Source organism: Chamaea fasciata, unplaced genomic scaffold (genome assembly GCF_029207755.1).
Source record: "Chamaea fasciata isolate MVZ Bird 193981 ecotype frontalis unplaced genomic scaffold, bChaFas1.0.hap1 SCAF_726, whole genome shotgun sequence".
NCBI classification, from domain to species: Eukaryota; Metazoa; Chordata; class Aves; order Passeriformes; family Sylviidae; genus Chamaea; species Chamaea fasciata.
This window is the reverse complement of record NW_027094811.1, coordinates 19,259-41,653: the sequence shown is the minus strand read 5'-3', so window position 1 is coordinate 41,653 and position 22,395 is coordinate 19,259. Positions and strand designations below refer to the sequence as shown.

The 22,395-nt window shown below is 64.8% G+C and overlaps 3 protein-coding genes across 3 annotated transcripts in view; 2 read left to right on the top strand and 1 right to left on the bottom strand.

Moving 5' to 3' along the window:
- Positions 1–2,935, top strand: part of LOC136305869 (methyl-CpG-binding domain protein 1-like) — a 12,944-nt gene extending 10,009 nt beyond the window's left edge. Inside the window, 5 exon segments of the mRNA XM_066209188.1 lie at positions 221–493; positions 608–694; positions 1,342–1,439; positions 1,762–2,260; positions 2,930–2,935. Coding sequence (XP_066065285.1) covers positions 221–493; positions 608–694; positions 1,342–1,439; positions 1,762–2,260; positions 2,930–2,935 — 963 coding nt within the window.
- On the top strand, positions 2,358–22,395 carry LOC136305864 (metabotropic glutamate receptor 6-like). Its single transcript, XM_066209182.1, has 11 exons — positions 2,358–3,013; positions 8,585–8,980; positions 10,710–10,926; positions 11,654–11,789; positions 12,838–12,992; positions 14,044–14,199; positions 15,652–15,849; positions 17,506–17,642; positions 18,566–19,109; positions 20,128–20,519; positions 22,196–22,395. Exons 1-11 carry the CDS (start codon positions 2,981–2,983, stop codon positions 22,343–22,345), a joined length of 2,514 nt encoding a protein of 837 aa, XP_066065279.1. The 5' UTR covers positions 2,358–2,980; the 3' UTR covers positions 22,346–22,395.
- ABT1 (activator of basal transcription 1) lies at positions 4,096–6,729 on the bottom strand. The gene is given in 5 exon segments (XM_066209186.1): positions 4,096–4,496; positions 4,499–4,511; positions 5,452–5,630; positions 6,221–6,490; positions 6,648–6,729. Coding segments are annotated over 4 exon segments (858 nt in total). The 5' UTR covers positions 6,486–6,490; positions 6,648–6,729.

The window sequence follows — 22,395 nt, the reverse complement described above, 5'->3', positions numbered from 1 at the left end:
TCGGGGGGACCCAGGCGTCGGGGGAGGGGACACAGGTGTCCCCAACCCCCCCCTCCCCTCCCCCTCCTCTGTGACCCCCCCAAGGTTTGTGCGCGTGCCTCAGTTCCCCACTGGGGGGGTGGGGATGGGCTGGGGGTGGGGTTTACACACACCTGGCTCCTTGTTTTTTTTTCTGGGGAGGGGTGGTCTCACCTGGCTGCCCCTCCCCCCTCACTCACAGGACCAGGAGGAGCCGCTGGGGGGCGCTGAGAACGAGCCCAGCCCCCACCCGGGCCCCCCCTTGCGCCTCTGCCCCATCAAGGAGGAGGAGGAGGAGGCAGGACCCCTCCCCCGCCTGGAGGTGAGACCCCCCGGCCGTTTGGGACCCTCCCTGGACACCTGGGAGCCCCCCGTGACCCCCCCTGCCCCCCAAGACCCCCGCCTGGGGCTCCTCATCGCCTCAGCCCCCCGCCTCAAAGGAGCCCCCCCCGAGCCCAGCGTGGCCCCGCAAAGAGTGAGTGAGACCCCCCTCCCCCAAAAAAAAACCCCAAAAAACCCACCCCTGGACCTCCTCAGGGTGTCTGAGACCCCCATAACTCCCCTGACCCCCTCCCCCCGTTTTCTGCAGCCCCCCCCGGGGGATTTGGGGGTCCTGATCGCCGCCACCCCCCGCGTGAAGCAGGAGCAGCCGCAGCCCAGCGCCTCCCTGGTGCCGGTACGGGGGGGTTTGGGGGGGGTTTGGGGGGGTCCTGGGGTTTTTTTGGGGAGTCCTGGGGTTTTTGAGCTCCTGGGAAATTGAGACTCTTCATGGATGAGGGGTTGGGGAAGGGTCCCACACCTTGGGTCCTTCGTAGGGAGCCCCTGGGTCCCTTTTTTGAGGGGTCTCAGGGGGTCCTGGCTGGTCCAGAATTGTGTTAAGGGGAGTTTGGATCCTTTTTGGGGGGGGTCTCAGATGGTCCAGAGCCGTTTTAGGGGGCTTGTGTCATCTTTTGGGGGTCTCACTCCTTGGGTCCTTCATCGGAATCGCTTGGATCCCTTCTTGGGGGTCTCAGGGGGTCCAGAACCATTTTAGGGGGGCTTGGATCCATTTCTGGGGGGTCTCAGATGGTCCAGAACCGTTTTAGGGGGGCTTGGATCCATTTCGGGGGGGTCCTGGGTGGTCCAGAACCATTTTAGGGGGGCTTGGATCCCTTTTTTGGGGGGTCCCACACCTTGGATCCTTCATAGGAACCACCTGGGTCCCTTTTTTGGGGGGGTCTTAGATGTTTTTAACCCATTGGGTGTGGGGGTCCTCTTTTCGGCTTCGAGGGAGGGGTCCCTGTGGTTTGAGGGGGGGTCCCGAACTTCTCCCTTCACCCCCAGGTGCCCCCCCGGCCCCCCCCACCCCAGCTGGTGGTGCTGACGAGAGCGAGGAGGAGGAAGAGGAGGAGGAAGAGGAGGAGGAGGGAAGCAGCCGAGTGGTGAGGAAGAGGATTGGGGGGTGGGGGGGGGATTGGAGGATTTGGGGGGGTCCTGGGGGGGCTCTGGATGAATTCGGGGTGTCCTGGGGGGGGATTTGGGGACGGGATTCTGAGAAATGGGAACTTTTTTTGGAGGGGGTGGGATTTTGGGGTCCTGCTGAGCTGGGAAGGAACTTTTGGGGAGAATCGTTCCGTTTTTAGTGTCTGGAAACAGAAATATTTAAAAATAAGAACCTGGGGGGGGGGGGTGTTGTTTTTTTGGGGAGGGGTCTCTAACCCCACCCCCACCCCCCCCACCTCATTAACCCCTTCCCTCCCACAGCCCTTCCCTCTCCCCTCAACTCCTCAACTGTGGCCCGGCTCCTTTTTGGAGGAACTGGCCGAAATCCCCTTGCCGGCCCACTGGGGGGTCGTGGGAGCCGACGGGGGTCCCGGGCTGTGCCCAACTCGGGGTCTTCGCTTGGTCCAACGCTGTCCCCGCTCCCCCATGGCCGCCGCCGCCGTCCTGCTCAACCCCGCCTTGGCCTTCCGCGTTTTGGTGGCCCGAGGTCGCCCCGTTCCCCCCGGGCACGAGGTTCTGGCCAGGCGTCCTCCGCTTCGCTCCGTGCTGGATTTGGTGGAGCTGCTTTGTGATCTCGAAGCTTACGGGCCTTGCCCGGGACCCCCGGGACCCCAAATTCGACCACCCGCCCCACGGTGTCACGTCTTGGTTAGGGAGGGAGGTGCTGCAGGCCCTGCAGGGTGGTGGCTGGCGAGTAAGGGGAGGGAGTGGAATTTGGGGGGGGGGGGTTTCTCATATGGAAAATGTGGGGAGGTGGGAGGTGGGGGGAGGTTTGGGGTGGGGAGGGAGGGAATGGATTGTGGGGGGGGGGGGAAAATGTTGGATGGGAGGGAAAAAAATGGGAGGGGGGGGAAACGGGGAAGGTCGGTGGGAAAGGAAGGAAAATTTGGGGGTGGTTTGGGGAGTGAAAAATGGGGATGGCAGGAAGCAAAATTTGGGGGTTTTTGGGAGTCCTAAAAGGGGGAGAAAAAGGATTTGGATGGGATGGGAGTGACAAAATGTGGGGAGGAAATGGGGATGGCAGGAAGCAGAATTTGGGGTTTTTGGGAGTCCTAAAAGGGGGAGAAAAAGGATTTGGATGGGATGGGAGTGACAAAATGTGGGGAGGAAATGGGGATGGCAGGAAGCAAAATTTGGGGTTTTTGGGGGTTTTTTGGGAGTGAAAAAATGTGGGAGAGAAAGGATTTGGAGGGAATAGGAATGACAAAATGTGGGAGGAAACAGGGATGGCAAAATGGGAAAAGGAAGCAAAATTTGGGGGTTTTTTTGGGGGATAATGAAATATATGTGGGGAGGAGGGAATTTGGGGATTTTCCCGTCAGGAAAACGTGGGGAGGAGGGAATACCGGGGTGGGGAGGGAGGGAAAAAATGTGGGGAGGAAATGGGGAAGGTGAATGGGAAAGGAAGTAAAATTTGGGGTTTTTTTAGGAGTGAAAAAATGTGGGAGAGAAAGGATTTGGACGGGATGGGAATGACAAAATGTGGGGAGGAAATGGGATGGCAGGAAGGAAAATTTTGGGATTTTTTTTCTTTTGGAAGGAAGAGGTTGGGAAGCGATGATTAAACTGGAATTGGGGGCGAGTGAAGGAAACGGGGAATAAAATCGGGGAGAGGAAAACGAGGGACCTAAAAACGTGGGGAGAGAGGGGGGGGGAACTAAAATTCGGGGGGGCTGTGTGGGGAGGAGGGATTGGGGTGTTGCACCTTCGGGGCGGGGAGTGGATTTTTGGGATGGAGCCCGAGGGTGTGGCCGGTGGGGGAGGGGCACTGGGGGGGTCCCCAGGGTGGGACTGTCACCCCCCCGGAGAGTCACTGGGAGATTCCCCCCAGCTTTGGGGGGATCCAGGAGCCCATTATGGGGGTTTTGGGGCGACACCCCAATTTTGGGGACCCCCCCTCCCCCCCACAGTGGCAGCCCCTCCCCCAGCCACACCCCGAGGCTGAGGGACCCCCAGAAGTGACATTTTGAGGGGGGGTGGGGAGTCCCCAGTTCGGTCCCGCTCCCCCATTCGGTTTCCCAGGGATTTTTGGGGTGCGCCCAGCACCTGGTTTGGGGGTTTTTTGTTTTTTTTTTTTTTTTTTTTTGGGGGAGGGGTTTTTGATCCCCCCCTCCCCCCCACCCCCAGGTTTTTGGGGACATCAGGTTTATGGGGGGCCCCCAGTTCGTTCGTTCGTTCGTTCTCTCCAGTTTCCCCAGTGCCATACTGGGGCCCCTCCCCCGCCCTCCCCCCCCCAGAGCTTCTATTTTTGACACTGGAACCGCCCCCCGAAAATGGGGGCGCGGCCCCTTTAAGAGCCCTCCCCTCCCCCGGTAGAGATTTAAACGCGGGGATGGGGCGTGTCTGCATCAAGCCCCGCCCCTCTGCTAGGCCCACCCACGCGCGCTTTTCACCTGCTGCCGCTTCTTCAGGCCACGCCCTTTTATGACAAAAAGGGCGTGGCCTGATCTGCTTTAAGCCACGCCCATTTCCTCCACCCCTTCTTTGCGCCGCCTTCAGGGAGTTCCGCGCCGAAAGCCATAACCACGCCCCCTCCCCCTTTAGCCCCGCCCACCCCCTCGCAGAATTTAAAGAGACCGCGAGGAATTATTTTTGTTAAAAGTTTAATAAAAGTTTTAAGGACAAAAATACAACAATTTCTGTGGTGGTCCTCGAAGAGGAGATCGATATCCCGAGGGGTCCCGGCCCCCAAAATTTGAGGAGGGTCTCAACCTCCCTCCCCCAAACTACCTTCTCCAGCAGCCGCGTCGGGGGCTCCGCCGGGGGGGGCCGAGCTTTGCGCCCCCAAATCTCCTCCTCGGTGGGTCTTTGGGTGAACCCCCAACTCGGGGGAGCTTTCGAGGGGTCTCCGGAGTTTTTGGGGGGCTCTTTGGCGGCTTTTTGGGCGTGGCGGGCGTAGAAGCCGCCCTCCCGTTTGGCCTGGGCCACCTCGGCCCGCAGGCGCTGCGCCCTCACCTGGCGCTCGTAGCTGAGCCGCTCGCTCAGGTGAGGCCACCGAAGCCGGGCAGGTACTGGGGGGGGGAGGGGACAGGTGAGGGGACCCCGAAATGACGTCAGAACCACCTCACACTGAGAGGTTTGGGGTGGGTTAAACCCCCCCTGCTCCCCCCCTCAGCTGCTGGGTCAGGTGTGCCCAATCCCTCCCAGCGACCCCCTGAACCCTAAACCAGGACCACCCAACAATGGTTAAAAACATCTGAGACCCTCCCCCAAAAAAAGACCCAGGTGGTTCCTATGAAGGATCCAAGGTGTGGGACCCCCCAAAAAAGGGATCCAAGCCCCCCTACGATGGTCCTGGACCCTCCAGGACCCCCCAAAAAGGGATCCAAGCCCCCCTAACACGGTCCTGGACCCTCCAGGACCCCCCAAAAAGGATTCAAACCCCCCTAACACGGTCCTGGACCCTCCAGGACCCCCAAAAAGGATCCAAGCCCCCTAACACGGTCCTGGACCATCCAGGACCCCCCAAAAGGGATCCAAGCCCCCTACGACGGTCCTGGACCCTCCAGGACCCCCCAAAAAGGAATTCAAACCCCCCTAACACGGTCCTGGAACCTCCAGGACCCCCCAAAAAGGGATTCAAGCCCCTCTAACACGGTCCTGGACCCTCCAGGACCCCCCAAAAAGGGATCCAAACCCCCCTAACACGGTCCCTGGACCCTCCAGGACCCCCCAAAAAGGGATCCAAGCCCCCCTAACACAAGCCCCCCTAACACGGTCCTGGACCCTCCAGGACCCCTCAAAAAGGGATCCAAGCCCCTCTAACACGGTCCTGGACCCTCCAGGACCCCCCAAAAAGGGATCCAAGCCCCCCTAACACGGTCCTGGACCCTCCAGGACCCCTCAAAAAGGGATCCAAGCCCCCCTAACACGGTCCTGGACCCTCCAGGACCCCTCAAAAAGGGATCCAAGCCCCCCTAACACGGTCCTGGACCCTCCAGGCGCGCCCACCTTGATGCTCCAGCAGTGGTGGCGGAAGGGGCTGCGGGGCCGGGGGGCCATGGGGGCCCCGTGCAGGATTTTGGCCGCTCGTTTGGCCGCTCGTTTGTCCCGGAATTCCACCCAACCCTCGGCGAAAGCCGCGCCCGGGGAACCGCCGGGGCGGTGCCGGCGGCGCCGAACGGAACCGCCTGCGGGGAAAGGGGCGGGGAAAGGGGCGGGGAAGGGGGCGGGGAAAGGGGCGGGCAGGGGGCCGTTAGGGGAGGTCAGGCCCCCCCTGACCCCAGTTTCTTGGACTCTGACCCCCCCCAGGACCCCCCTGACCCCCCAGGATCCCCCAGACCCAAATTTCTGGGGCTCTGACCCCCCCAGGACCCCCCTGACCCTCTCCCAGGGACTCCCACACCCCAATTTTGGGGCTCTGACTTCCCCCAGGCCCCCCCTGACTCTCCCCCAGGGACTCCCTGACCCCCCCAGGATCCCCCAGACCCAAATTTTGGGGCTCTGACCCCCCAGGACCCCCCTGACCCTCTCCCAGGGACTCCCACACCCCAATTTTGGGGCTCTGACTTCCCCCAGGGACCCCCTGACCCTCCCCCAGGGACTCCCAGACCCACCCAGGATCCCCCAGACCCCAATTTTGGGGCTCTGACCCCCCCCAGGGACCTCCTGACCCCCCCCAGGGACCCCCACACCCCAATTCCTGGGGCCCTGACCCCCTCCAGGACCCCAATTTCTGTGGGAAGACCCCCGGAGAATCCCCCAGGACCCCCGAACTCACCGCGGGGCTGGAAGAACACCCGGCCCAGCTCCCCGTGAGGCCGCAGCAGCGCCCGCGCCTGCCGGGGCCCGAATCCCGGCGGGAGGAAGGATAAATAAAGGACCCCCGGGACCACCGGCTTCGCTGGGGGGTCGGAGGGGGTTTCTTCAGCGGGGGAAGCCTCGGGATCTTCCTCTTCTTCCTCCTTTTCTTCCTCTTTTTCTTCTTCTTCTCCCTCCTCCTCCTCCTCGCCCTCCCCGTGCGGGTCCCGCTCGGCCGCGGCCATGGCTCCTGCAGTGGGTTAGGAGGGGTTTATATGGAAACGACCACCCCCAGAGCTCCCCCACCGCTTTTCAAGGTTTGCCGCAGCCCCGAATTCCTCTCGGGACCCCCAAAATCGCCCCCCGGGACCCCAAAATCGCCCCCCGGGGCCCCCCCGGGCCCGCACCCGCACAACGCTGCCGGTGCAGTCGTAAAACACCAACACGGCCGTAAAGCGCCGCTGAGTAAAGGGGAGGGTGAGTGGGGAAAAAGCCGTAAAGCGCGGAGGAGCGTGGCCTAGCTTCAGGGGGCGTGGTCCCGCGGTGACGGGCGTGGTTAACGCGTTAGGGGGCGTGGCCTGGCGCGCGCCGCGGTTTGGGCGGGAACGGCTGAGGGGGAGATTTGGCGGGAACGGCCCCGCCCGTTCTGGGGCTCATTGAAACCCCCCCCCAGTGCCCCCCCGGGATCCCCGACGGCTCCCGGGACCCACTGACCCCCCCCCGGACCCACTGACCCCCCCCGGACCCACTGACCCCCCCCCCGGACCCACTGACCCCCCCGGACCCACTGACCCCCCCCCGGACCCACTGACCCCCCCGGACCCACTGACCCTCCCCCGGACCCACTGACCCCCCCGGACCCACTGACACCCCCCGGACCCACTGACCCCCCCGGACCCACTGACCCCCCCCGGACCCACTGACCCCCCCCGGGACCCACTGACCCCCCAGGACCCACTGACCCCCCCCGGACCCACTGACCCCCCCCAGACCCACTGACCCCCCCCGGACCCACTGACCCCCCCCCGGACCCACTGACCCCCCCGGACCCACTGACCCCCCCCCGGACCCACTGACCCCCCGGGACCCACTGACCCCCCGGGACCCACTGACCCCCCCCGGACCCACTGACCCCCCCGGGACCCACTGACCCCCCCCGGACCCACTGACCCCCCCCGGGACCCACTGACCCCCCCGGACCCACTGACCCCCCGGGACCCACTGACCCCCCCGGACCCACTGACCCCCCCGGGACCCACTGACCCCCCGGGACCCACTGACACCCCCCGGACCCACTGACCCCCCCCCCGGACCCACTGACCCCCCCGGACCCACTGACCCCCCCTCGGTCCATCAGTCCCCCCCCAGTGCCCCCCCTTGTCCCTTCACGTCCCCTCCGATCTCTCCCGGCTCCCCCCCCCACCGCAGCCCCCCAAATATCCCCAGAGCCCCCCAGGATCCCCCCTCACCCTCCCAGAGTCTCCTCAGGTGGCCACAACCCCCCCCCCAAAATCCCCCTCAGCCCCCCCCGTGCCCCCCCCCCTCATCTGGCTCTGGGGGGGGGGTCCAGGCTGGGGATGAGCAGCGGATTATCCCCCCCCCCCCTAATCCGACATCTGGGGGGGATTAAAACCCTCCCGACCCCCCCAAAACCCCCCGAGGGGCTCAACCCCACCGTGGGACCCCCCCCCCGGGGATGTGTTCGGGGTGGGGGGCACCCCTAATCCCCCTCAATCTCCCCCCCCCCAATAATTAACATCTGGTTTAATTGGGGGGGTTGTGGGAGTTGAGCCAAGGCGGGGGGGGGGGAGGGGGGAGCCCCTCCCTTCCCCAGCAGCATCTGGAGGGTCCCCGGGGGGGGGGGACAGGGCAGGGGGGGGATCTGGGGGGGATTTGGGGGGGCGACAGGACACCCGCCCGCCCACCCCGCCAGTCCCCAGCGGCTGCGCAGGGAGCGCGGCACCCACGGCCCAGGTGAGCGGGATGGGGGGCACCGGGACCCCCAGATTTGGGGGGGGGAGGGTGGGGATAAGACCCGTCCCCCACCTCTGCCCCATGGGGTGCCACCCTGCTGACCCCACTGGGGACCCTGCTGTCCCTGTGACCCCCTGGCACCCACCCTGCCCCACAGGGACCCACCTCTGCCCCCATGGGGTGTCACCCCCACTGGTCACCCTGCTGACCCCACGGGTGTCCCTGTGCCCCCCCAACCACCCCCTAACCCCCCTTTTTCTCCCCCCAGCCCACCATGCCACCACCGCCCGCCCCTCCGGCCACCCTGCTGCTGACCCTGCTGTCCCTGTGGCCGCCCGGCCGCTGCCCCCCGGCTCCCACCCAGCCCCACGCCATCCGCCTGGAGGGCGACCTGACCCTGGGGGGGCTGTTCCCGGTGCACGCCCGCGGCCCCGCCGGCGTCCCCTGCGGGCCGGTGAAGAAGGAGAAGGGCATCCACCGCCTGGAGGCCATGCTCTACGCCCTGGACCGCGTCAACGGCGACCCGCGCGTCCTGCCCAACCTGACGCTGGGCGCCCGCATCCTGGACACCTGCTCCAGGGACACCTACGCCCTGGAGCAGGCGCTGAGCTTCGTCCGCAGCCTCCTGCCCCCCGAGGGGGGAGAGGGCAGCTGCCCCGACGGCTCGGCCCCGCGCCGGCCGCCGCCGGAGCGCCTGGTGGGCGTCATCGGGGCCTCGGCCAGCTCCGTGTCCATCATGGTGGCCAACGTGCTGAGGCTGTTTGCGGTGAGGGTTTGGGGGTGTTGGGGACGTTGGGGACATGAAGGGACGTTGGGGACACTGAGACACTGGGGACATGGAGGGGCAATGGTGTGTTGGCCAGCTCCGTGTCCATCACGGTGGCCAACGTGATGAGGCTGTTGGCGGTGAGGGTTTGGGGGTGTTGGGGACGTTGGGGACATGGAGAGGGACATTGGAGACATGGAGAGGGACATTGGGGACATTGGGGACATGGGCATCATTGGTCCCTCGGCCAGCTCCGTGTCCATCATGGTGGCCAATGTGATGAGGCTGTTGGCGGTGAGGATTTGGGGGTGTTGGGGACATTGGGGACATGGAGAGGGACATTGGAGACATGGAGAGGGACATTGGGGACATTGGGAGGGTGTTGGGGACATTGAGGGGGTGTTGGGGACATTGGGGACATGGAGAGGGGCATTGGGGACATTGGGAGGGTGTTGGGGACCTTGGGGACATGGAGAGGGACATTGGGGACATTGGGAGGGTGTTGGGGACATTGGGGGGGCTGTTGGGGACGTTTCGGGGAGCACGGGTTTGTTTTGTCTGGGAGGATCCTGAGGGGACATGGGACAGCAGTGTCCCCACAGTGTCCCCATGGTGTCCCTGTGAGGGGGGGCCTGGACACCTGGTCCCCCTCTGTCCCCCCCTGTTCCCCCCCCCCCCCCCGAGTCCCTTCCAGAACCTTCCCCCCCCCCCCCCCGGAGTGTTACCCACAATCCCCTGGGACGGCAGCAAATGGCCCGGGGGGATTAGGGGGGATTAGGGACAGGGACAGCGACAGGGGGGGTCCCACAGCGCCAGGTCCCCTGGGTGTCCCCTGGGTGTCCCCTGGGTGTCCCCCTGCATGTCCCTGATGTCCCCCATGTCCCCAGCCCCAGGGCTGAGCCCCCCGTGTCCCCTCACACCCCCGTCCCCTCTGTCCTGTGTGTCCCCTCACTGTCCCCACTGTCCCCAATGTCCCTGACAAGTCGCTGATGTCCCCAATGTCCCCGTCACTGACACGTCCCTGATGTCCCCAATGTCCCTGACATGTCCCCTGTGTCCCCAGATCCCCCAGCTGAGCCACGCCTCCACGGCCACGGAGCTGTCGGACCCCCGTGTGTCCCCATGTCCCTGACATGTCCCCGATGTCCCCAGTGTCCCTGATGTCCCTCTGTCACTGACATGTCCCCAATGTCCCCAAGGTCCCCAGATCCCCCAGATGAGCCACACCTCCACCGCCATGGAGCTGTCTGACCCCCGTGTGACCCCAAATCCCTGACATGTCCCCGATGTCCCCAATGTCCCCGAGGTCCCTGATGTCCCCCTGTCACTGTCATGTCCCCAAAATCCCTTGTGTCCCCAATGTCCCCAGATCAGCTACGCCTCCACCGCCATGGAGCTGTCTGACCCCCGTGTGACCCCATGTCCCTGACACGTCCCCGATGTCCCCAATGTCCCCAATGTCCCCAATGTCCCTGATGTCCCCAATGTCCCTGATGTCCCCGAGGTCCCTGACGTCCCCCTGTCACTGTCATGTCCCCAATGTCCCCTGTGTCCCCAGATCCCCCAGATCAGCTACGCCTCCACGGCCCCGGAGCTGTCGGACCCCCGTGTGACCCCATGTCCCTGACACGTCCTCGATGTCCCTGATGTCCCCAATGTCCCTGATGTCCCCGATGTCCCTGACGTCCCCCTGTCACTGTCATGTCCCCAATGTCCCCTGTGTCCCCAGATCCCCCAGATCAGCTACGCCTCCACGGCCCCGGAGCTGTCGGACCCGGGCCGTTACGAGTTCTTCTCGCGGGTGGTGCCGCCGGACTCGTACCAGGCGCAGGCCATGGTGGCCGTGGTGCGGGCGCTGGGCTGGAGCTACGTCAGCACGCTGGCCTCCGAGGGCAACTACGGCGAGAGCGGCGTCGAGGCCTTCGTGCAGAGCTCCCGCGAGGCCGGTCTGTGCTGGTTTATACTGGGTTATACTGGGGATACTGGGTTATACTGGTTATACTGGGTTATACTGGGTTATACTGGGTTATACTGGCACGCTGGCCTCCGAGGGCAACTACGGCGAGAGCGGCGTCGAGGCCTTCGTGCAGAGCTCCCGCGAGGCCGGTCTGTGCTGGTTTATACTGGGTTATACTGGGGATACTGGGATATACTGGTTATACTGGGTTATACTGGGGATACTGGGTTATACTGGCACGCTGGCCTCCGAGGGCAACTACGGCGAGAGCGGCGTCGAGGCCTTCGTGCAGAGCTCCCGCGAGGCCGGTCTGTGCTGGTTTATACTGGGTTATACTGGGGATACTGGGATATACTGGTTATACTGGGTTATACTGGGTTATACTGGGTTATACTGGCACGCTGGCCTCCGAGGGCAACTACGGCGAGAGCGGCGTCGAGGCCTTCGTGCAGAGCTCCCGCGAGGCCGGTCTGTGCTGGTTTATACTGGTTTATACTGGTTTATACTTGGGATATTGGGTTATACTGGTTTATACTGGGAGGCACTGGGCCATACTGGGATGCACTGGGAGGTGCAGGGAAGGGGGGGAGGCTCTGCCCGCTCAGTGACCACCAGTGACCGCTGCGGGCTGGGCAGGGTGGGTGGTACCGGCCCATACCGGTCCATACTGGTTTATACTGGTTTGTACTGGTTTATACTGGTGTGTACTGGCGCAGGGGGCCTGTGCATTGCCCAGTCCATCAAGATCCCGCGGGAGCCGAAGCCGGGGGAGTTCGCCAAGGTCATCGGGCGCCTGATGGAGACGTCGACGGCGCGCGGGGTCGTGCTCTTCGCCAACGAGGACGACATCCGGTGAGACCAGTGCGCACCAGTACACACCAGTGTGCACCAGTACACACCAGTGCACACCAGTGCAGACCAGTACACACCAGTGCGCACCAGTTCACACCAGTCACACACAGCACCCTCCCAGTCCCTCCCCGGCGCTCCTCAGCCTGCCAAAGTTCATCCCAGTTCATCCCAGTTCAGTCAGATCCTCTCCCAGTAGCCCCCAGTCCATCCCAGCTGCCCCCCAGTCCATTCCAGTAACCCCCAGTCCCTCCCAGTCCCTCCCAGTCCATCCCCACAGCCCCCATTTGCCCCAGCATCCCCCCAAGTAGCCCCCAGCCCCATCCCAGTAGCCCCCACCAGCCCCGCAATGCCCCCCAGTCCCCCCAGTCCCTTCCAGTCCCTCCCAGTGTCCCTGTCCCCACAGGCAGGTGCTGCAGGCCGCCACACTGGATCCCAGTCCCTCCCAGTCCATCCCAGTGTCCCCACTGCCATGTCCCAGTCCCCCCAGTCCCCCCAGTCTATCCCAGTCCCCCCAGTCCCCCCAGTCCATCCCAGTCCATCCCAGTCCATCCCAGTCCCCCCAGTCCCCCCAGTCCATCCCAGTCCCCCCAGTCCCCCCAGTCCATCCCAGTCCATCCCAGTCCATCCCAGTCCCCCCAGTCCCCCCAGTCCATCCCAGTCCCCCCAGTCCCCCCAGTCCATCCCAGTCCATCCCAGTCCATCCCAGTCCCCCCAGTCCCCCCAGTCCCCCCAGTCCATCCCAGTCCATCCCAGTCCATCCCAGTCCCCCCAGTCCCCCCAGTCCATCCCAGTCCCCCCAGTCCCCCCAGTCCATCCCAGTCCATCCCAGTGCCCCCAGTCCATCCCAGTGTCCGTGTCCCCGCAGGCGGGTGCTGCAGGCCGCCGCCCTGGATCCCAGTTCCCCCCAGTCCCCCCAGTCCATCCCAGTCCCCCCAGTCCATCCCAGTCCATCCCAGTCCCCCCAGTCCCCCCAGTGCCCCCATTCCCCCCAGTCCATCCCAGTCCCCCCAGTCCATCCCAGTCCATCCCAGTGTCCGTGTCCCCGCAGGCGGGTGCTGCAGGCCGCCGCCCTGGCCAACCTCTCGGGTCACTTCTCGTGGGTGGGCTCGGACAGCTGGGGGGCCAAGATGGCGCCGGTGCAGGGCCTGGAGGAGGCGGCGGACGGGGCCATCACCATCCTGCCCAAGCGGGCCTCCGTGCCCGGTGAGGGGAACTGGGGGGACTGGGACATACTGGGAGGGACTGGGAGAGGGACTGGGGCCATCACCATCCTGCCCAAGCGGGCCTCCGTGCCCGGTGAGGGGAACTGGGGGGACTGGGACATACTGGGAGGGACTGGGAGAGGGACTGGGGCCATCACCATCCTGCCCAAGCGGGCCTCCGTGCCCGGTGAGGGGAACTGGGGGAACTGGGACATACTGGGAGGGACTGGGAGAGGGACTGGGGCCATCACCATCCTGCCCAAGCGGGCCTCCGTGCCCGGTGAGGGGAACTGGGGGGACTGGGACATACTGGGAGGGACTGGGAGAGGGACCGGGGGGGACTGGGATGGGACTGGGAGAGGGACTGGGGGGGACTGGGATGAACTGGGAGGGATGCAGGGGCACTGGGATGGACTCGGGCACTGGGGGGTTACTGGGAGGGACTGGGGTGAACTGGGAGGGGCTGGGGGAGATTGGGGGTCACTGGGCGGGGGCTCTGGGGTGGGTTTGGGGGCTCCAGGGGGGCTCTGAGGGGGTTTTGGGGGGACCTGGGGGGGTCTGGGGGGCTCGGGGGGTGTTGAGGAGGTTCTGGGGGGTTTGGGGGGGGCTCTGGGGGGCTCATGGGACCCTCCAGGATTCTGTGGGACCCCCGTGGTTCTGTGGGGTCCCCTGTGAGCCCGATGGGGTCACCCATGACTTTATGGGACACTCATGACCCCGTGGTGTCCCCTCGGTGTCCCCGTGGTGTCCCCTCGGTGTCCCCTCGGTGTCCCCTCGGTGTCCCCTCGATGTCCCCGTGTCCCCTCGGTGTCCCCTCGGTGTCCCCTCGGTGTCCCCTCGATGTCCCCGTGTCCCCTCGGTGTCCCCTCGGTGTCCCCGTGTCCCCTCGGTGTCCCCGTGGTGTCCCCTCGATGTCCCCGTGTCCCCTCGGTGTCCCCTCGGTGTCCCCGTGTCCCCTCGGTGTCCCCGTGGTGTCCCCTCGATGTCCCCGTGTCCCCTCGGTGTCCCCTCGGTGTCCCCGTGTCCCCTCGGTGTCCCCGTGGTGTCCCCAGGCTTTGACGAGTACTTCACGTCGCGCTCGCTGGAGAACAACCGCCGCAACCTCTGGTTCCACGAGTTCTGGGAGGACGATTTCAACTGTCGCCTGCCCCACAGCGCCGAGCCCCACGGGGACGGCGCGGGGGGAGCCGCAGTGAGGAAATGCACAGGTACCCGCCCCATAGAGACCTGCCCCATAGAGACCCCAAAGAGACCGACCCCATAGAGACCCCATAGAGACCTCATAGGGACCCCATAGAGATCCACCCAAAAGAGACCCCATAGGGACCCCATAGAGACCCCACCCCATAAAGACCCCATAGGGACCCATAGAGACCCATAGAGACCCCATAGAGACCCCATAGGGACCCCATAGAGACCCCACCCCATAAAGACCCCATAGGGACCCCATAGGGACCCCATAGGGACCCCATAGAGACCCCATAGGGACCCCATAGAGACCCCACCCCATAAAGACCCCATAGGGACCCATAGAGACCCATAGAGACCCCATAGGGACCCCATAGAGACCCCACCCCATAAAGACCCCATAGAGACCCCATAGGGACCCCATAGGGACCCCATAGGGACCCCATAGAGACCCCACCCCATAGAGACCCCATAGAGACCCCATAGAGACCCATAGAGACCGACCCCATAGGGACCCATAGAGACCCCACAGGGACCCCATAGGGACCCATAGAGACCCCATAGAAATCCCATAGAGACCCCACAGAGACCCCATGTGCAAGTGCATAGGTACCTGCCCCATGGAGACCCCATGGGGACCCCACAGAGACAATAAAAAGACCCCCCCCCCACGGCGGGTTTGGGGTGTCCCTGAAGAATTTAGGGTCTCCCTGTCAGGTTTGGGGTGCCCACGGAGGATTTGGGGTCTCGCTGTCAGGTTTGGGGTGCCCACGGAGGATTTAGGGTCTCCCTGTCAGGTTTGGGGTGCTGTGTCGGGTTTGGGGTGCCCACGGAGGATTTAGGGTCTCCCTGTCAGGTTTGGGGTGCCCACGGAGGATTTAGGGTCTCCCTGTCAGGTTTGGGGTGCCCACGGAGGATTTAGGGTCTCCCTATCAGGTTTGAGGTGCCCACGGAGGATTTAGGGTCTCCCTGTCAGGTTTGGGGTGCCCACGGAGGATTTAGGGTCTCCCTATCAGGTTTGAGGTGCCCACGGAGGATTTAGGGTCTCGCTGTCAGGTTTGGGGTGCCCACGGAGGATTTAGGGTCTCGCTGTCAGGTTTGGGGTGCCCACGGAGGATTTAGGGTCTCGCTGTCAGGTTTAGGGTGCCCACGGAGGATTTAGGGTCTCGCTGTCAGGTTTGGGGTGCCCACGGAGGATTTAGGGTCTCGCTGTCAGGTTTAGGGTGCCCACGGAGGATTTAGGGTCTCCCTGTCAGGTTTGGGGTGCCCACGGAGGATTTAGGGTCTCCCTGTCAGGTTTGGGGTGCCCACGGAGGATTTAGGGTCTCCCTGTCAGGTTTGGGGTGCCCACGGAGGATTTAGGGTCTCGCTGTCAGGTTTGGGGTGCCCACGGAGGATTTAGGGTCTCGCTGCCAGGTTTGGGGTGCCCACGGAGGATTTGGGGTCTCCGTTCAGGGTCTGGGGTCCCACAGGGCGGGAGCGCATCGGGCGGGACTCGCCCTACGAGCAGGAGGGGAAGGTGCAGTTCGTCATCGACGCCGTCCTGGCCATGGCGCACGGGCTGCACTCGCTGCTGGGCGAGGCCTGCCCGGGCGGGGGGCTCTGCGCCCACATGGACCCCCCCGACGGGCGCCGCCTGCTCACACACATCCGCAGGGTGGCCTTCAACGGTACTGGGGGCACTGGGATGGACTGGGATGGACTGGGAGGGAGCCGGGAGGGAGCTGGGAGCACTGGGATGTACCGGGATACACTGGGGAGGCACTGGGATATACTGGGGAGGCACTGGGGGGCACTGGGATGTACTGGGGGGGCACTGGGAGGGAGTCGGGAGGGAGCTGGGAGCACTGGGATGTACTGGGATATGCTGGGGGGCACTGGGAGAGAGCTGGGGGCACTGGAGACCATACTGGGGAGGCACTGGGATATACTGGGGAGGCACTGGGGGGCACTGGGATGTACTGGGGGGGCACTGGGAGGGAGTCGGGAGGGAGCTGGGAGCACTGGGATGTACTGGGATATGCTGGGGGGCACTGGGAGAGAGCTGGGGGCACTGGAGACCATACTGGGGAGGCACTGGGATATACTGGGGAAGCACGAGGGGGCACTGGGATGTACTGGGAGAGAGCTGGGGGCACTGAGAATGGACTGGGAGATACTGGGGGGGCACTGGAAGGGAGCCGGGAGGGAGCTGGGAGCACTGGGATGTACTGGGATATGCTGGGGGGCACTGGGAGAAAGCTGGGGGCACTGGAGGCCATACTGGGGAGGCACTGGGATATACTGGGGAGGCACTGGGGGGCACTGGGATATACTGGGGGGGCACTGGGAGGAGACTGGGGGCACTGGGATATACTGGGACATACTGGGAAGCATTGGGATATACTAGGGGGACACTGGGAGAGAGCTGGGGGCACTGGAGACCATACTGGGGAGGCACTGGGAGGCACTGGGATATACTGGGGAGGCACGGGGGGGCACTGGGATGTACTGGGAGCACTGGGATGTACTGGGGGGGCACTGGGAGGGAGTCGGGAGGGAGCTGGGAGCACTGGGATGTACTGGGATATGCTGGGGGGCACTGGGAGAGAGCTGGGGGCACTGGAGACCATACTGGGGGGGGCACTGGGATGTACTGGGAGGGCACTGGGAGAGAGCTGGGGGCACTGAGAATGTACTGGGAGCACTGGAATGTACTGGGGGGGAGCACTGAGAGGGAGCTGGGATGTGGGGGGGGGTCACTGGGAAGGGGATGGCGGCACTGGAGACCATACTGGGATATACTGGGGGGGCACTGGGAGGAGACTGGGGCCACTGGGATATACTGGGACATACTGGGAAGCACTGGGATATACTAGGGGGACACTGGGAGAGAGCTGGGGGCACTGGAGGCCGTACTGGGAAGCACTGGGTGACACTGGGATATACGGGGGGGGGGCACTGGGAGGAGGCTGGGGGCATTGGAGAATGTATTGGGATGTACTGGGAGGCACTGGGGGAGGGCTGGCAGCACTGGAGACCACACTGGGACATACTGGGAGGCACTGGGAGGGAGCTGGGGGAACTGGGAAGCAGCTGGGGACACTGGAGGCCATACTGGGAGGCACTGGGACGTACTGGGGGGAACTGGGGACACTGGAGACCATACTGGAAGCACTGGAGGCCATACTGGGAGCACTGGTTTGCCCTGTAGTGGGGGCATGCTGGGTCTGGGGGTGTCATTGACCCTTCCTGCGGGGTGGCAGGGGGGTGGCCCTGCCCTGTCCCCGTGCTTACTGGTTTATACTGGTTTACACTGGTTTATACTGGTCCATACTGGTGCGCAGGCAGCGCGGGGACGCCGGTGTCCTTCAACGAGAACGGGGACGCCCCCGGGCGCTACGACATCTTCCAGTTCCAGGGGGGCAACGGCAGCGGCGCCTACCGGGCCGTGGGGCAGTGGGTGCAGGGGCTGCACCTGCAGGTGGGTCTGGGACCCCCAGACCCCCGTGGGTGTGACCCCCGTGACCCCCAGGGGGGATCCCAGTGACCAACTGGGAGCAACACCCCTGGGTGGTTGTCCCTGAGGGTTTGGGGTGTCCCTGGGGGATTCGGGGTCCCCATGGGGGATTTGGGGTGTCCCTGGGGGATTCGGGGTGCCCATGGGGGATTTGGGGGTGCCCATGGGTGTTTGGGTTTTCCATAGGGTGTTTAAGGTGTCCATTGGAGGTTTTTGTTATCCATGAGGAATTTGTGGGGCCCATGGGGGATTTGTGGTCTCTGTGGGGTGTTTGTGCTCTCCATGGGTGATCCCTGGCGCCCACGGGTGGTCTGTGGTGCCCATGGGTGATCTCTGGCGCCCATGGGTGGTCTGTGGTGCCCACGGGTGATCTCTGGTGCCCACGGGTGGTCTGTGGTGCCCACGGGTGATCTCTGGTGCCCACGGGTGGTCTGTGGTGCCCATGGGTGATCCCTGGCGCCCACGGGTGATCTCTGGTGCCCACGGGTGATCCCTGGCGCCCACGGGTGATCTCTGGTGCCCACGGGTGATCTCTGGCACCCATGGGTGATCCCTGGTGCCCATGGGTGATCTCTGGCGCCCACGGGTGATCCCTGGCGCCCACGGGTGATCCCTGGCGCCCATGGGTGATCTCTGGCGCCCATGGGTGATCTCTGGTGCCCACGGGTGGTCTGTGGTGCCCACGGGTGGTCCCTGGCGCCCATGGGTGATCTCTGGCGCCCACGGGTGGTCTGTGGTGCCCACGGGTGATCTCTGGCGCCCACGGGTGGTCCCTGGCGCCCACGGGTGGTCCCTGGCGCCCGTGGGGGCTTTGTGGTCTCTGTGGGGTGTTCGTGCTCCCCACGGCCGATCTGCGGTGCCCACGCGGAGCCGTCCCTCCCCCCCAGGAGGACGCCATGGCCTGGGGCTCCAACTCGTCCTCGCCGCCGCCCTCGGTGTGCAGCCTGCCGTGCGGGCCCGGCGAGCGCAAGAAGCCGGTCAAGGGCGTCCCGTGCTGCTGGCACTGCGAACTCTGCGGCGGCTACCAGTACCGCGCCGACCTGCTCACCTGCCTGCCCTGCGCCCCACACCTGCGCCCCACGCCCAACCGCACCGCCTGCCGCCCCACGCCCGTGCTGCGCCTCAGCTGGGGCCACCCGTGCGCCGCCGTGCCGCTGGCGCTGGCCACGCTGGGGCTGATGGCCACGGCTTTCGTCCTGGCCACCTTCGTCAAACACCACGAAACGCCGATCGTCAAGGCGTCGGGGAGGGAGCTGAGCTACGTGCTGCTGGCCGGCATCGCGTTGGTTTACGCCATCACCTTCCTGATGGTGGCCGAGCCCGGCGTGGGGGTCTGCGCGCTGCGGAGGCTCTTCCTGGGGGCGGGCATGAGCCTCACCTACGCCGCGCTGCTGACCAAGACCAACCGCATCTACCGCATCTTCGAGCAGGGTCAGGGCTGGGGGGTGTGGGGGGCACTGGGGGGGCACAGGGTGAGGGGTTGGGGTCTCACCTACGCCGAGCTGCTGACCAAGACCAACCGCATCTACCGCATCTTCAAGCAGGGTCAGGGCTGGGAGGTGGGGGGGACATGGGGGGCACAGGGTGAGGGGTTGGGGGGCACAGGGGGGGGCACAGGGTGAGGGGTTGGGGTCTTACCCACACCATGCTGGTCACCAGGACCAACCACATTTGCCACATCTCTGAGCAGGGTCAGGGCGTGGGGGGCACGGGGGTGAGGGGGCCGGGGGGCACAGGGGGCACAGGGTAAGGCGCTGTGGGGCACAGGGTGAGGGCTGTGGGGCACAGTAAGGGCTGTGGGGCACAGGGGGCACAGGGTGAGGGGCTGTGGGCACAGGGTGAGGGGCTGTGGGGCACAGTAGGGGCTGTGGGGCACAGGGGTGAGGGGGCTGTGGGGCACAGGGTGAGGGCTGTGGGGCACAGGATGAGGGGCACAGGGGGCACAGGGCGAGGGGGCTGTGGGGCACAGGGTAAGGCGCTGTGGGGCACAGGATGAGGGGCTGTGGGGCACAGGGTGAGGGCTGTGGGGCACAGGATGAGGGGCACAGGGGGCACAGGGTGAGGGCTGTGGGGCACAGTAGGGGCTGTGGGGCACAGGAAGGGCTGTGGGGCACAGTAGGGGCTGTGGGGCACAGGGTGAGGGCTGTGGGGCACAGTAGGGGCTGTGGGGCACAGGGTGAGGGCTGTGGGGCACAGTAGGGGCTGTGGGGCACAGGGGTGAGGCGCTCTGGGGCACACTGCCTTACCCCCAGGGTGAGGAGCTCTGGGCGGGGGGGGCTCACAACACTCGGGGACACCCCACCCCGGTACTGAGTGGGGGGGCTACACGAGACACCACACCATCCCTCCCCCAGCCCCACCGCCCCTCCCCCCAAAACCCCCCTCCCAGACTTTCCGGGGGCTCTCCTTGCCCCCCCCTCCCCCCATAAGAACCCCCCCAACCCCACAGGCAAGCGCTCGGTGACCCCGCCGCGTTTCATCAGCCCCACGTCGCAGCTGGCCATCACCTTCACGCTCAGCGGGCTGCAGTGGGTGGCCGCCGCCGCCTGGCTGCTCATCCGACCCCCGCACGCCCTCATCGACTACGAGATGGGCCGGACCCCCGACCCCGAGGCGGCGCGGGGGGTCCTGCGCTGCGACATGGCCGAGGGGGCCACGCTGGCCTGCCTGGCCTACGCGCTGCTGCTGATGCTCACCTGCACCGTGTACGCCGTCAAGGCCCGCGGCGTGCCCGAGACCTTCAACGAGGCCAAACCCATCGGCTTCGCCATGTACACCACGTGCGTGGTGTGGTTGGCCTTCGGGCCCATCTTCTTTGGGGCTGCTCAGTCGGCCGAGAGGGTGAGGACGGGGATTTGGGGGGATTTGGGGGGGTCCCTGGGGGGGATTTGGGGGTTCCTGGGGGTATTTGGGGGTCCCTGAGGGGTCCCTGGGGGGATTTGGGGGTCACTGTGGGCACACGGGGTGTAGTTGGCCTTCGGGCCCATCTTCGGGGCCACGCAGTTGGCAGAGAGGGTGAGGAGGGGGATTTTGCGGGTCTGTGGGGGGTATTTGGGGGTCCCTGAGGGGGTCTGTGAGATTTGGGGGATCCCTGGGGGGATTTGGGGGGTTCCTGGGGGTCTTGGGGTGTCCATGGAGGGGTTTGTGGTGTATTTATGGGTCCCTGGGGGGATTTGGGGGTCCTTGGGGGTCTGTGGACGGTCCCTGAGGGGTCTGTGAGGGTATTTGGGGGTCCCTGGGGGTATTTGGGGGTCACTGTGGGCACACGGGGTGTGGCCGGCCTTCGGGCCCATCTTCTTCGGGGCCGCGCAGTCGGCGGAGAGGGTGAGGACGGGGATTTGGGGGTCTGTGAGGGGATTTGGGAGGTCTTTGGGGGGGTTTTGGGAGGTCCCTGGGGGGATTTGGGGGGTCTTTGGGGGGTCCCTGGGGGGATTTGGGGGTCCCTGGGGGTCTGTGGTGTGGCTGGCCTTCGGGCCCATCTTCAGCACCACCCAGTCGGCCGAGGGTGAGGAGGGGGATTTGGGGGGTCCCTGGGATCAGTTGGGGGTCCCTGGTGGTCTCTGCAGGTATTTGGGGGATCCCTGGGGGTCTATGGGTTTTTGGGGTCCCATTTTTGGGGTCTGTGGGATTCAGGGTTACCTGTTTATAGGGTCAGTGGGATTTTGGGGTCACTGGGATTCCAGGTTACCCATTGATGGGCTCAATGGGTTTTTGAGGGGTCAGTGGGTTTTTGGGGTCCCGTTTATGGGTTCAGTGGGATTTTGGGCTCAGTGGGATTCAGGGTTATCCATTGATGGGCTCAGTGGGTTTTTGGGGTCACTGGGATTTAGGGTTACCCGTTTATAGGGTCAGCGGGTTTTTGGGGTCCCATTGATGGGCTCAGTGGGATTGTGGGCTCAGTGGATTTTTGGGGTCCCATTGATGGGCTCAGTGGGTTTTTGGGGTCCCGTTTATGGGGTCATTGGGGTTTTGGGGTCACTGGGATTCAGGGTTACCCATTGATGGGCTCAGTGGGTTTTTGGGGGGTCAGTGGGTTTTTGGGGTCCCGTTTATGGGCTCAGTGGGTTTTTGGGGTCACTGGGATTTAGGGTTACCCATTTATAGGGTCAGTGGGTTTTTGGGGTCCCATTGATGGGGTCAGTGGGTTTTTGGGGTCCCGTTTATGGGCTCAGTAGGATTTTGGGGTCACTGGGATTCAGGGTTACCCATTGATGGGCTCAGTGGGTTTTTGGGGGGTCAGTGGGTTTTTGGGGTCCCGTTTATGGGCTCAGTGGGATTGTGGGCTCAGTGGGTTTTTGGGGTCACTGGGATTTAGGGTTACCCATTTATAGGGTCAGTGGGTTTTTGGGGTCCCATTGATGGGCTCAGTGGGTTTTTGGGGGGTCAGTGGGTTTTTGGGGTCCCGTTTATGGGCTCAGTGGGTTTTTGGGGTCCCGTTTATGGGCTCAGTGGGATTGTGGGCTCAGTGGGTTTTTGGGGTCACCGGGCTTTAGGGCTGTGTATTTTTCGGGGCGCAGGTGCACGTGCAGACGGCCACGCTGACCGTGTCCATGTCCCTGTCGGCCTCGGTGCCCCTGGGGCTCCTCTACGCCCCCAAAGTTTACGTCATCCTGCTGCACCCCGAGCGCAACCAGCCCAAACGGCCCCGAGCTGACCCCCCCCCGTAGGGGGGACCCCCCAAAACCGGGGGACCCCCACCCCAAAACGCCCGACCCCC